The sequence below is a fragment of the Vulpes vulpes genome, chromosome 3 (assembly GCF_048418805.1).
Source record: "Vulpes vulpes isolate BD-2025 chromosome 3, VulVul3, whole genome shotgun sequence".
NCBI lineage: Eukaryota > Metazoa > Chordata > Mammalia > Carnivora > Canidae > Vulpes > Vulpes vulpes.
In genome coordinates, this window is record NC_132782.1 from 150335997 (window position 1) to 150351251 (window position 15255).

Below are 15255 nucleotides of genomic sequence, written 5' to 3' on the forward strand. Positions count from 1 at the left end.
TATTTACTCAATACTAATTCTGTATCGGGCATTATGTTCTTTCTTTGCCATTTCTCCTTGATTTTGTTAGATGCCATATGTTTTGCAGGTAGTTAAATTGACATGATAGAATGTAATGCCCAGATTCCCACAACTACCAGGTAGTGGAGCTAGGATTCCAACTCAGTTTGTTTTCTTCAAAATCCTTGATTTTAACAGCTCTAATATCCTGCCTACTAACATCTTATAGTACCTAACACTGTGCTATGAATGGGACCCTCTCCCCATGGTAACTATGTATCTTGTTATTTATATCAGTCTTTGATTCCTTGCCCTTTTGCTCCACAAGTTTGTCTCGGTAGTTTTCCGTAGCAGTTTTTAATTTCTGCTGCCACTCCCTTAATTCCTTATTGCCAGTTTGTCCTGTGGTGATACCAATTCATATTTAGCAAAAAACAAGTTTTAAAATCCGACATGACCTTTATGACTATTGTTGATCTCCCTTTTGAACTTTCCTTTCCAGTTTAAATAAATCAGTCTTTTGTGTGTGGGTTTTCTTTTCTTTTAACCATTCTCCTCGTCTAAAATAATTCTTTTTTATTTTGTTTTCGTTTAAATCTGGGCCCCAGTCCCTTAGTCTCCATTTATTGTCCATAGATGATTGCTCTCTTTTCTAAACTTCTGTTTTTGGTAAGCTCATTTGGCCTTTAACATAAAATATTTTGTATTTCTCAGTTATGTCTGTATGTGTTGTTTTTTTCTTCTTCTTTCCAACTTTGAATTGTAAATTCCTTGAGGGTTAGTTTTTATACTTGTCTTTAGTTCCCATGTTCAACATCTGGCATAATAGCAGGAACATTTTAGATGGTTAAGCTGTTGGACAAATGGATTTTATTACTTTAATACTTGTCTTATTTGAGATTTAGAAAAAAAATGCTAATAAATCTTAGTGAGCTTAAATCACCATGGACTTATCTCAGAAGAACTCCTTAAAGCATTATGTTGAAGAGATATAAGTACATTAGTAATTAACATAGTGTATTACATGTCTTTATTTTATATTTTTAAAAATATGTCATTTTTCTTTTTTCCTCCCTCTGTCTTTCCCTCTTTCTTTGTTTCTTTTTTATTTTTTGGCAGCCGGTTAGAAGACAGTCCCTTACCCCTCCTCCTCAGAACACTATTACATGGGAAGAGTATATATCTGCTGAAAATGGAAAGTAAGTTTTTTTGTTGTTGTTTATTGATTTTCTTTTATAAAGAAAGGACTTTTTTGTTTTACTTTATTTTATTCATTGGTTTTTAGAAAGAACAATTTGTAAAAACATGAATATTTAGGTGTAAAATTATTTTATAAAGAATTTTTAGTGTAGTTTTGTCTGAAGCAATTCTTTTATCATGTAAAATGTAGATTAAGTATGATGAGGGAGGAAAGTAACCCCAGTTACATTTGAATAAGTTGTAGAGCCTTCTTTTTACATCCTGGCTGCCATTTTATGTAACCCCAAAACTTACAGACATTATTCTAAGAAAATATAATGTGAAGAATTCCCCACTGCAGTTGCTTGAGTTTTTTCCCTTATATATGAACTTTTATGAAGAATTTCCCACTGCAGTTGCGTATTTGAGTTTTTCCCTTATATATGAACTTTTATAATCTGTTATTATCCTTAGTCTTTAGCATGGTGAGTGAAGTTGTTCACTATTTTTCTACTTTTTGACATTCTGAGCTCATCTCTTGTCATTATCTGTTTCAGCCTGTGCCAGGCCTACTTCTCACCATCTTTACATAAGACTTTGCTTAATGTTATATTACTGATCCTTATTAGAGTACCTATTACATGGTTTGTATGTAGTAAACATTTACTAAATAAAAGGATGATAAGTGAATAAATGGTTTGTTTTGAATGAATAAATAAAAAGATTTTTTTTCTGGCCAACCCTGTCAAAGAAAGTATACAGTTGTTAGTAGAAAATGTTTTTTCCTTTTGGTAGAGAATAAAATATTAGCTACTTCCATGATTAGGAAGAAGCTGTCATGACTTATTTTGGTTAATATTTAAGGTTTATTATTATACTTTTCTAACTTCAAAATATTTCCATCTTATAATAGTCTATAGTTAATATAAAATTTTTTACTCTTTACTTCTTACTGGTCAGTGCTAAGAAGTGTAGACAGTAAAAGAGTGAATTGAATAAGTGATTTTAGAGGTATGCAATATTTTGTTCCAGAGATCCAATAAAACTGTTTAAAGTTTATTTCTTCTAGCGATTTGCTTTATTCCTAAAAGTAGTGATTATTAAAATTACATTTAATATGAAATTTGTTGACTTTTCTGAACCTTATACTAGGTTCTTTTTTTGTTACCCTTGTCTCATTTCTTATACATAAGAAGTCTTTTTAGCATAATTTAAATTTATTTCTATACAGAGTAAGAAAAATTGATTTATTGTCAGTAGAAGATGACAGATTCTTCATAGGAAGATGGTAGCATGTAGAAAAGGTTTCCTAATTTTTTTTTTCTTCCCATTTTAGAGCTCCTCATCTGGGTAGAGAACTGGTGTGCAAAGAGAGTAAAAAAACATTTAAAGCGACAATAGCCATGAGCCAGGAATTTCCTTTGGGAATAGAGTCGTAAGTTTGTTACTAACTATATAAGTTTATGAAAGAAACTACGCAACCCTAAAGGCTGTAATAATATTTGTATCTGAGTGTTGCATTTGAGGCCTTTGAAATGAAAAAAGCAAATAGCCATTGTTTGATAGTGTGTGCACACTTCTAGGTGTTTTCTAGTTCACAGACTACTAACATTTTTACTCTTTTAACCAGAAAAGTTTTTGAGTCATTTTTTTAAATTATAAAAGCAGTAAATGAATCCATGGTTATTATAAAAAAATCTAACAGCATGGAAGTTCATGGAATAAAAATGAGTTTACTGTTATGTCACTAATAGTTAATAAGTGAATAACTGGGATGGGTGTTTTTGTCTAGATTTTTCTGTGTGTTTTGCATTTTTTATAGGATCAGGGAATAGTTTATATTTTGTTCTGTGAATTTCATTTTTTCTTTTAAAAATGAGTGTATCTCAGAGTTCTCCCAATAATTACATTTTTCTCTCTTCTTTCCTTGGTATTTTTAGTATTGATGTACTGTCCTTTGTTGTATCATCCTCCTGCTGATAAACATTTTGATTGTAGTTTGTCATCATTGTAACTAGTACTGCAGTGAATGTCTTGAATATATCCTTTCAAACCTGTACTCATCAGATGCTCATTTTAAAAAATCCCAATTTGTGGGGCACCTGGGCGGCTCAGTCAATTAAGCATCTGACTCTTGATTTCGGCTCAGGTTCTGGTCTCAGGGTTGTGAGATGGAGCCTTACATTGTGTCGGGCTCTACACTGGGTATGGAGCCTGCCTAAGATTCTCCTTCCCTTTTTGTCTGCCTTCCCCTCTCAAAAACTAGAAATCCAATTTGGAGAGGTGGGTGGAGTGGGAGAGATGGGTGGGTAGAGCTGACTAACAGAAAGGTAACTTCAGGCTCCTTTCTAAAGGAGGGGATGAATTGAAGCACCAGACAATTTTTCCTTCTTAGTTCCTTCCCTTTCTAGTTTGGCCTAGTATATTAAAAAATAATTCTCAGGGTGCCTGGGTGCCTCAGGCAGTTAAGCGTCTGCCTTTGGCTCAAGTCAGAATCCTGGGGTCTTGGGATCAAGCCCTGCATTGGGCTCTCTGCTCAGCAGGGAGTCTGCTTCTCGCTCTCCCTTTGCCCCCTCCCCCCCATTCGTGCACATATGTGCTCTCTCTCTCTCTCTCTCTGTAATGCTTTGTAAATAAAATCTTTAAAAAATAATGCTCATAGAAGAAAGGAGGACTCATATTTTCTACAAAGGATGTACGTGTCTCATACTTCTCAGTAACCAAAATTAAAAAAAAAAAAAAAGGTAGAATGAGCTATGCAGCCCTCAATCTATGGATCAGAGAGGGAGATTGATAGTTGTCAGAAGATGTGAGAAGGGCATTAGCCATACCTACAAATCTGCATGATTCATCCTAGTTTGGACCCCACTGACTCAAGGATGCACCAGTTTTATGTTCTAATAAAGAAGAAAACTGTGGCTGATTTATAAGAGGCTATCAATTTTAGGAGTTATCCCAATTTCACAGTTAGCATGTGAAAAAGAAAATGGATACATTAGAATTTATAAAATGTGGCCATTATAACCATTCCTTCTCAAAAAAAAATTAAAAACCGAGCATGTACAAGCCAGATAAAATATTTATTCCACAGTAAGATACAGGTCAAAGAACAGAAGAAAATTCCTTGTAAATGCTACAGAAAAATGTAAGAAGAATGTGAAATAAGTAAACTAGGTCATTCTAAGATGAGATGATAAGATAATAGAATTAAACGAGAAGGAGATTATAAGGCTAGGAAATACATTAAGCACTAAATAAGACTAGAGTGGAACAAATACATTAGAAACAATAATGAACACAATAGATGTGGCTGAAAAATAAAATTTGATAGCTCATCGTGAATTTAATGAAAGAAGAGGCTAAAGAATTAGAGAAGCAATATTTATGGAGGACAAGAATGTTCAACATAAGGATCATTGGTGATCCATTTACATGAAAAGCCTCCAAAATGTAACCATAATAGCAAAGTAGGGTAAAAAACAAATCCTTTGTAAGGAAAAACAATCTGTAGCATAACTTTAGGTTCTAAGAAAAATCGAAGGATGATTAGTAACAGTAATTATCCTGATTATACTGTTGGACTTCAGTTGTTAGTAAAGAAATCCAAAGGCATTTAGGCAAAAAAAAAAAAAAAAAAAAAGGTAAAAACCTAGCTTTGCATTTTTTCCGCATCTTGACATTTCTGAGACAAAGAAAATGTGATCATGTAGTGTATCTGGCTAAGATGTCATTTACATATCAAGGCAATTGAAGAAAACACAGAAGAATTCAAGACATTTGGCAGCTCTAGGTTCATTTTGAAAGAAAAGTAATACTACTTGAAAATGAAATCCATCCGCGGTTGAGCGTCTGCCTTTGGCCCAGGGCCTAACCCCGGGGTCTTGGGATCAAGTCCCACGTCAGGCTCCCTGCATGGAACCTGCTTCTCCCTCTGCCTGTGTCTCTGCCTCTCTCTCTCTGTGTCTCTCATGAATAAATAAATAAAATCTTAAAAAAAAAAAAAAAAAACGAAATCCATCCAACCAAAAGATGAAACGGGACATTACAGTTAAAGACTAATGGAATATTGAATTCAGGCAGGCTTTATGAAATTGTAATTCAGAGGGAAAGAAGTATAAACTGAAATTTTTTGCCAGCTAAATTTCCCTTTAAACATACAAAAAAGAGGGCAGCGGGGGGCCGCCTTCAGCCCAGGGCGTGATCCTGGAGACCCAGGATCCAGTCCCATGTTGGGCTCCCTGCATGGGGCCTGCTTCTTCCTCTGCCTGTGTCTCTGCCTCTCTCTCTTTCTCTCTCTCTCTCTCTCGAATAAATAAAATCCTTAAAAAAAAAAACATACAAAAAAGAAACACTCATTTATGAAATCTGTAAGAAATCAAGGAATACAAAGAACATAAGAGCTCTTCACACGTACAAAATTGACCGTGAAATTCAGCCACCCAAGCAGTGAGACTAATTAAAGGACTCAGGAGTGTGTAGACTTCAGGAAGAACATGGGTGTAAACCTTTCATTTAAATATAAATATAAAAATCAAACAACTGGAAACTCTGGCTTCAGAATCAAATGTAAATGTTGTAAACTTTGACACATGAAAGAGAGTAATAAAAAACCAGGAGACGTTCCTCATCCTTAACCTCTAGACGTCAGTACTCCTGTCTGAGTTACAAAGCATGCGAAGGCACGCAGTTCTAAAACAACAGAAGGACACAGGTCAGTTTGAAAAATGATAATATTTTTTTCTCCTTCCATTTTTCAGATTATTGAATGTTTTGGAAGTAATAGCTCCCTTCAAGCACTTTAACAAGCTTAGAGAATTTGTTCAGATGAAGCTTCCTCCAGGCTTCCCTGTAAAACTAGGTAAGAGAAAATTTATATGTAATTTCAATGTCCATTAGAAATACGGATCTGATTAGTAACATTTAATAAGAAATGTACTTGGAAGGAAAATGATTTCCTAGTTGCTTACATTTTTATAAAGTTTTCCTGTGATTACACGCATTGAGATTTATGTTTTATATTTTATGTTTAGAACTCCAACAGAGAATTAGAGTTCTAATTCTACTGGATTTAAGTTAAATGTAAGGGATATGCAAATATTTCATACAAGAGGGTGTGAGAACTTAAAATGCCCTGTGATAACGTTTTCTAATGTCAAATAGGGAGACTGGGTTTTAGCCCAAATTTTTAGCAGACTCTTGAGTTTCTGAACAGTGGGAATGTTTGTGGAATCCTAACAGTCACTATTCTTGGGTAAAATAATACTCATACATTTTATCTTTTAGTTTTAAATGTTTAAGCTTAATTTCATCTTAAGCAATGATCTTTCAAAACACTAAACTCCTGTTTTTGTCTGTATTTATCTTCCTAAGTATATCAGAAAACTGGGAACAGGAGACTATTAAATGGTTCTTTAGGAGTTTAGGCTTAGATTTAGTGTCAAGCTTCAAGAGAGCCAGTAATACCACCCATGTTCTATTTGGATGGTCATTAAATATGCCACCAATTATTTAATCAGTGCTTGCTGTGTGCCAGATGCTTTTCTAGGGATGAGAGATGGTAAAAGTCTCTGCCCTCTTAGAGTTTACATTCCAGTGGAGAGAAAAATAAATATATAGTAAGTATAACCTTTATTTAATCCCTCAGATAGATTTTAGTTTTTTTATTCAACATTACTAAAATCACATTTCAGAATAATTAGGCCAAAATGCTTTTCTCACAGAAATAATGCTTTCATTGCTAAAAATTAAACATGACCTTCTCAACTTTACAGACTTGGAAATAAGCATTTTGTGGGTTAAAATGGATTTTAAAACATTTCAAAATGTCACTGTAGATTCCCTTTGTAATGAAAAAGTATTGAGAATCCAGTGTCTACTTGAAGAAACCAGTGATAAGATCGTAAGGTAGAAATGATTTGAAAACTAAAGCAATCAAGAGATGTGTGTTTGAGCTGCTGGTAGGGTTCATTATGTGCTCATTTCTGCAGAAGCTTAAAATCCGATTGTAATATTCTATAGCCAGAAAATAGTTGATGCATTGGACTCTCTCCTAGGTACTATATTTAAAGAGGCACAGTGACAAACTAAAACAGTGGGCAGGGATTGAATATATGAGAGTTTCTAACTATCTCTGTGTTCATATCTATTTAAGTCCCAAACCTCAGTCAAACCCACAATACAATATAGATTTGTATTTAAAAGAAATGTTTTGATTATGTGAAAAGGAAAAAAAAAAAAGTAAACTATACTTCTCTGCAGGCATTTCTCTAATATAGAACCACATTCTTAACAAGGGATTGATAATCTTTTGCTTGTATAAAGTTATTGGGAATTTGTTTACCTTTCTCTCTCTCTCTCTCTCTCTTTTTTTTTGTCTTTTTTGTCCTTCTTTTGAATTAACTCTGTAAAACTCTGATCCTGGGTTTGTTTAATCTTCCACCAGTTTTCTTATGTGGTCAGGCTAAAAAATACAATTGAAGGGAAAATTATAAAAATTTAAAAATTGTTAATACAATTATGTTTTCAAAATCAGCCAGAGCTTTAAATGCTAATTATGAATGACCTTTTCGCTTTTTTGCTTCTTCTCCCATTTTGCTCAAAGGCTAAATTTGAACCTCTTTTATCAGTCCCCAGTTTCTCCCACCGCTTCTTTCCACAGTCTAAGCAGGTGGTTTTTGCTTCCTTAATTACAAAAAACAATCGGAAATGAGACCTCCCTCTTACTTTCACCCCCCCCAATATAGACTTTTTTGTCCCAAGTCCCATCTTTTCCTTTATCTTTCCTATCTCAGTGGAAGTGGTACCTCTCTTCTTAACTTGAGTAATCTTTCCATTTGTACTATGGATCTGTTCTTCCATTTCTTTTAAAAAGCTTACTCTATCAGGTCTCCCCATATTTTTCTTTTATCTTCAGACTTCCTTCTCTAACTGCTTTTTCTTAGTTGTTAGGCTTTGTTCAGGTCTTTTTCCTTTCAAAATTTAACCAACTAAGTAAAATAACCCCTTTAATTCTACCCTACTCAGCACTTGGTCCTTAATCTTTGTTTTTCATAGCCAGGCTACTTGAAAGTCTAGTTTTATATCTCCACTGTTACTTTTATCTACAATTATATTGTAAAGGGGAGAAGGTGAAGGCACATAAAGGGAGGCAGAGTTTCTCTACTTCACTTGAACTGCTAAAAGGATGACACTAAAAGACTATGGCAAATTAGTTATATATAACATATATAAAATATATATAGCTAAAGAAACTATACGAAGAGGTATATTCAAAAACACTAGACAAATGAAATTCTAAAGTAGTGTGGTAACCTACTGGAAGGCAAGGAAAGAAAATGAAATAAAAAACCAGAGACAACAACAAAAAGGCAGACTTAGTATGTAAATAAGTCCATTAAATGTAAATAGTCTAGATAGATTGTTACTTAATTAATATGTAAATAATTCCATTAAATGTAAATAGTCTAAATAGACTGTTTAAAAGATAGAGATTGGCAAAATGGATTAAGAAACATGACCCAAGGGATCCCTGGGTGGCGCAGCGGTTTGGCGCCTGCCTTTGGCCCAGGGTGCGATCCTGGAGACCCGATCCTGGAGACCCGGGATCGAATCCCACATCGGGCTCCCGGTGCATGGAGCCTGTTTCTCCCTCTGCCTGTGTCTCTGCCTCTCTCTCTCTCTCTGTGACTATAATACATAAATAAAAATTAAAAAAAAAAAAAAACTTAAAAAAAAAAAAAGACACATGACCCAAGTGTATGTTCTTTTCATGCCTCCAAATATGATATAGGAAGGTTGAAAGTGAAAGGATGTTTCATGTAAACATTAATCAAAGGATAACAGGAGTAACTCTCTTAATGTTAGATAAAGTAGATTTCGGAGCAAAGAAAATGATCAGAAACAGATAGGGATATTTTATAATGATGAGAGGATCAATTCAAGAAGAATGGCAATTCTACATGTATATGTACCAAAGAACAGAGCTACAAGGTAGGGGAAACAAAAACTGAAAGAAATGAAAGGAAAACATCTAAAATTATAATTGGAGACTTCATCACTCTTCTTCCCTAAACAGTTGATATAACAACTAGACAGAAAATCAGCAAGGATACAGAACACCTAAACTACAGCACTTAATTGGCATTTACAGTACAGTTTACCCAACATTAGCTAAATACACGTTCTTTTCACACGCTCATGAAACTTCCTATACCAGGGTAGGGCAAATCCTGGGCCATAAAACAAACTTCAATAATTGTAAAATAATAAAAAAATTAATCATTATATATTCATGCTAGACAATAAGAGAAAAAGAAGAGCAAAATAAACCTAAAGCCAACAGAAAGAAGGAAATAACAGTAGAAATCCGTGAAAGAGGAAACAAAACAAATCTTGAATGTCAATGAAGCAAAGAACTGGTTCTTTGAAAAGATTGATAAAATGAACATATTTGCAGCAAGACTGATAAAAAGGGAGAAAACACAAATTATGAAAATAAGGAATGATATTGGATAGTACTACAAGCCTGCAGAAATCAAACGGATAATAAATACAGTAAAGAATGAAATGGAGGGAACAAAGGCATTCAGAGCAGAAAGAAAGAAAACCTTTTGTTTGCAAAAGACATAATTCTGTAAGTAGAAATCCTAGTGATTCTACCAGAAACCAGAATTCATGAGTTCTGCAAGATGGCAGGATACAAATTAAACATAAAAAAACCAATAGTATTTCTAAATACTAGCATTGAACACATAGACATCAGAATTTAAATATTAAATACTATTTACAATTAGACAATTGTAAAAAAAATACTTAGGCATAATTTTGACTAAACATATACATTATTTATATGTTGAAAATCATACAACACTAATGAATGAAATTAAAGGAAGATCTAAACAAATGGAGAGACATACCATGCTCATGGATTGGAAAATTCAACATAGGAAAGATGTTCATTCTCCCCAGTTGCTATGCAGGTTTAGCATAGTTCTTGCACTGATCCCAGCAATAGTTTTTTGTAGAAACAGACAAGATTATTTTAAAATTTACATGGGAAGGCAAAGAATCTAGAATATCTGTATTAGTTTTCTAGGGCTGCTGTAACAGAATACCACAAACTTGGTTTGTTTAAACAATAGGGATGTATTTTCTCATGGTTTTGGAAGTTACAAATCTGAGGTCTCTTTCGTGGGCTTCCGGGGCTATCCATGCCTCTCCCCTAGCTTCTGGCGATTTTCCTTGTCTTCTAGAAGAGTCACTCTGATCTTTGCCTTCACTGAACTTCACATGATGTTCTTGCTGTGTGTCTCCAAATTTCCCCATTTTTAAGGACGCTGATCATATTGGATTAGAGATCACTCTAACGACTTTTAACTTGATTACTTCTGCAAACTGCAGACCCCATCTCCAAAAGAATAGCCAAAACAATTTTGAAAAAGAATAAAATGTGAGTTGTCTATTCAGTTTCAATATTTACTGTATAGCTGTAGTAATCAAGATTGTGTGCTACAGGCTGAGGGATGAATATATAAACAACATGACAGACAGAGAATCCAGAGATAGACCCTCATAAATATGCACACTAATTTTTTATAAAGATGCGATAACAGTTCAATGGAGGAAAGATAGCCTTTTCAACAAATGGACATCCAAAGGCAAAAAAAGGAACCTCTGCCTAAGTCCTGCAGTTCGTATAAAAATTAGTTGAAAAGGGATCATGGACTTGAATCTACATATAAAATGTAAAACTTTAAAACTTTTAGGAAATAAACAGAAAAAAACCTTAGGGATATAGGTTTAAGCAAGGAGTTCTTAGACTTCATAAGCATGATGTGTGAAAAGAAAAATCAATGAATTAGACCTCATGAAAAGTGAAGACTGTTTGCTCTCTGAAAGACTTAGTTAAAAGAAAGAAAACACAAGAACTTTTAAAACTCATCAGTAACAGAACAGGCCCATTAGAAGAGGGCAGAAGACACAGACATTTCACCAGAGAAAATACGTAACTGGAACGTAAGCACATACACAGTGTTGAGTCGTATTAACCATTCGGGAAAGGCAAATAAAACCACAGTATCACTTTGCACCCCGAACAGAATGGCTAAAATAAAACGTGTGCAGATGTGGGAAAAGTGGAGCACTCAGTACGGGCCGAGTGTCTTTGTCGTAGCCCCGAACTAGAGGCAGCCAGCTGTTCACTGCATGTTCTCTCTTCCACTCTTAACTGTGTTTATAACTGATACTCCTGTTGAACCTGCTGGCTCCGCTCTGTGATCGTTCTGGTCATCTCTCCAGGATTTGACTCTGTTGTGTACAGTCCTCATCCCCGTGAATGACAGGTCGTCTTCAGGTTTCCTCTGACTTCTTGGACAGAATTCTCTCTCGATCGTCTCCCTGCGTGTCTGCTCCTTCTGGAATGCGTCTCTCCTTTTACTCGTCGGCCTCCGTGACATTCTCATCACATCTGCCCACACAGTGCACGTCACTTCCCTGCTCACGACCTTCCTCTGGTTCTCCTTTTCATCCAGAGAAATAGCCAAAGACTTGTTGACCTAAACCCCACCTGATCTGGGCGCCTGTCTCTCCTCCTCCTGTTCATCTTCCTTTCACTCACCTGTCAGCCACACTGGCCTCTTAGCTGTTCCCAGGATACACGGGACACTGTCTTTTTTAGGGCTGTTGTACTTGTTCCCTCTGCTTGGGATTTTTTTCCCTCTGGGCAGCTGTATGGTTCACGGCTCAGGTCTTTGCTGGAAGGTCACTTAATTGAGGTTTTTCTCATGACCACCCTGGTCAAGAGCTCCAACACGGAGACTCCTTTCTCCCCACCGTGCTTTACTACCTCTCTCTATATTCTTAGTCACACTTACTTTCACTTATTTCCCGTGTCTCCCAACCAGGATATAATCTCCATCGATGAATTTTTTTTTTTTCTCCTGCTCACTTGTTTTTTCCCTTGTTTCCAATGCCTAAGATGGGTCATTAACTTTTTCTGAAGGATAGTAAATATTTTAGGCTTTGCGAGCCATATGGTTTCTGTCACAACTACTTAATTCTTGTTGGAAAACAAAAGCAGCCATAGGCAGTAAGTAAATGCATGGCATCATGTGTTCCAATAAACTTTACTTAGGGGCATTGGAGTTTAAACTTCATGTAATTGTGTGGGTGTGTGTTTTTAACCATTACAAAATGTAAAATTATTTGTTATTTGTATTTCTTTTGTATTAGAATGAAGAGAAATCAGCTCAGGGTCCGAATAGTATATATATACACTATGATATGAATAGAAAAGATGCCAGAATGTGAAAAGTACAAATATATCTGTCTCTTGGCCCCAAGAAAAAGATAAGAGCCTGGGGGACTCTGTCTTAATAGGTTTAAGGTTGGGAAGCCACGAGAACTTGTATTTGTGATGTGATTCTTTTTTTTTTTTTTTTTTTAAAGATTTTACTTATTTATAAATGAGAGAGAGAGAGGCAGAGACACAGGCAGAGGGAGAAGCAGGCCCCATGCAGGGAGCCTTATGTGGGACTCGATCCCGGGTCTCCATGATCATGCCCTGGGCCGAAGGCGGCGCTAAACTGCTGAGCCATCGCCCGGGCCGCCCTTGTGATGTGATTCTTGATGCCTTGGTGTGTCTCTCTCTCCACCAATACAAAGCCCTTCTCCAAAACAGACGCACCCACTGTTGGACACGTATTAGGACTCATCGGGTCCCGAGTATTCAGTGCTTCCTTACATTTAAGGGGCGTGGATATCTCGGATAGTATTTCTAGTCTGTAAATAGATAAACATTTTACAATGCTGTCATTGATCGTCCTCTCTAGATATTCCCGTGTTTCCTACGATCACAGCCACTGTGACTTTTCAGGAGTTTCGATATGATGAATTTGATGGCTCCATCTTCACTATACCTGATGACTATAAGGAAGACCCGAGCCGTTTTCCTGATCTTTAGCTGACATGGAAAGTGATGTCCTCTCACAAGGAAAGCAAGCAGACAGATACAGAGACCCAGAAGTGAATCCAAGTAGAAGGGACAGGTGTTCTGAGAAGAAAAGGGAATTACATTGAGCCGACACATCAGTAATACGATACAATGAGATGGGCCTTTAAAAAGAATTTCGGCAAGTTTCCTGATGTGCCATTTTCAGTCTTTTTAAAAATATACATATTATAAGTGTAATAGTTTGACACCTTAATGACCCTGAGTACTTCTTATGTAAAACAGCTATAAGTGCTGTGATTTGTTTTTAAAGATTTTTACACTTCTTGTTGAAATATATATGCATATAAATATATCTATATCTATATCTATATCTAAAACACTCCTGGACCATTAACATAAATTAAATGTCTTAAGAGATATGAAGCCCTTTTAAACTTGTCATCTTATATTCAAGGTGACATTTATAAATATTCCTTCAAGCTTTGTTTTCATAAAATGTAAACTATGTAACATTATGTATAGTTCAGTAATTTGAATGTTTGTTCAATATAATGAACTAGAAGGAATGCAGTTTTCTGTAGATGAATGAACCAAATGGTAACCATTAAACAATTGCATTTATATGTTGCAATACATTTCAGAAGGAGCGTTCACTCTGCAGGGAATAAGGTACCTCCTTTAGCACCTTAGTGCAATTCATTGTGGTGCTATTTGTTTTTACCTGAATTCTTTCTTCAATGGAAAATGTTTGTTACTAATCTTCCTTTCATAGAACCTCTATTTTTTCTTTTTTTTTTTTCTAAACCTGAGTTTAAAAGTCCTTTTTGTGTTCATGATAAGGTATGGTTAGCATGCTTAAAGATATTCCTCTTCCAAATCTCAGCACTTTAAAAAAACTCCAAATTTTTAAACTCGCTTCCTAATAAGTGCACATCATTCTGATTATTCTGTTTGTTTTTAATGGAATATGGATGCATTCGTGTCAGTTAAAAAAAAAAAAATCCACCCACGTACTTTGGACATCCCTACATACTTAATGCTTTCAAAGTAGGGTAAAAAAACATTTTATATGCTAACAGAATATATTTGTTACAAGCTAAATTCCAGAAATGTACACAGGATTGACGATTCCTACTGTTTATTTTTTTAAGTCACGAGAAAATATTTATTGATTTTAATCTCTAAAGTGAAATCATGCATTACTCATTTTTGCATTTAAAAAATTTCATATTTATTCCAAGACGGTTTAAAGGTCCAAGACTGAAAATAAATTAGGGAGAATGATGTTTAACAGTCATAAAATGTTATGTTGTATTAAAGAGCTTAGCTAAAAAATGTTTTTTAAATGTATCCTGATCAATGTGTCAGAATGCATCTGTCAAATTTTGTAGAGCGACCAATAGTCTAAACTTTTTCCAGGATTTTAAATAATTTGAATGAATTTAGAGACTTTTATTGAAGAGATGATTTATTTAAAAATCCAAAGCATCAACCATAAGAAAATTTTATAATAAACATCTATAAAGCTGCATCTTCCATGCTGAAACACGACATTGCATATGTTGACATTTTATTACATTTTATAATGAAGTGATCATAGTTACAGATTCAAAGACCAATTACTCCCACCGTATGTGGGTCTGTTGAATTTCGCGGAAAGAGCTGGTAAACCCAGATTAGGTTTATGGACTAGAAGTTGATCCCTGTTATTTTGGGAAGGCTTGATGATCAGGGGACTTGGAGGTGGAGTCCTCCCGCGGGCCGGGCCGTGGCTGCTGTTGCCCCGGGCCCTCCCCGCCCTCCCCGGGAGCGTGCTGTCCTGCAGGCAGGTGCTGCGGATCTTGCACACGTGCGGACGACCTGACGCAGAAGCAGCGTGGCAGCCTGCGGCTTGGGACTTGGGTTCCTCGGAGCTGTGACTGGCTTGCTGGGGTACACTGGAGGTAGGGAGACTACTGAAAACTTTTGCACTTGGATTTTGTTCTTAACTCCTCTCCTTTTCTTTCATAAAGAGTAGTAGATTATCCATTCCGAGATGTCTTTGGTCACAAAGGACAAGCAAATGTATCTCTTACGATGGTGAAAACAAGGAGTCAATAAATGCAAATAAACTTTTCACAATATTA

At 35.5% G+C, this 15255-nt stretch overlaps 1 protein-coding gene across 2 annotated transcripts in view; it reads left to right on the forward strand.

Annotated features, from left to right (window-relative positions):
* ANKRD13C (ankyrin repeat domain 13C) overlaps positions 1-15255 on the forward strand; it is an 86372-nt gene extending 71117 nt beyond the window's left edge. The window contains exons 10-13 of one of the 2 annotated variants that reach the window (XM_072754911.1): positions 1120-1199; positions 2516-2614; positions 5937-6037; positions 13008-15255. In XM_072754911.1, the coding sequence (XP_072611012.1) occupies positions 1120-1199; positions 2516-2614; positions 5937-6037; positions 13008-13138 (411 nt within the window). In that variant the 3' untranslated portion in view covers positions 13139-15255. The remainder of the gene's footprint in view (positions 1-1119; positions 1200-2515; positions 2615-5936; positions 6038-13007) is intronic. The other variant, XM_072754910.1, reaches the window with a different exon arrangement.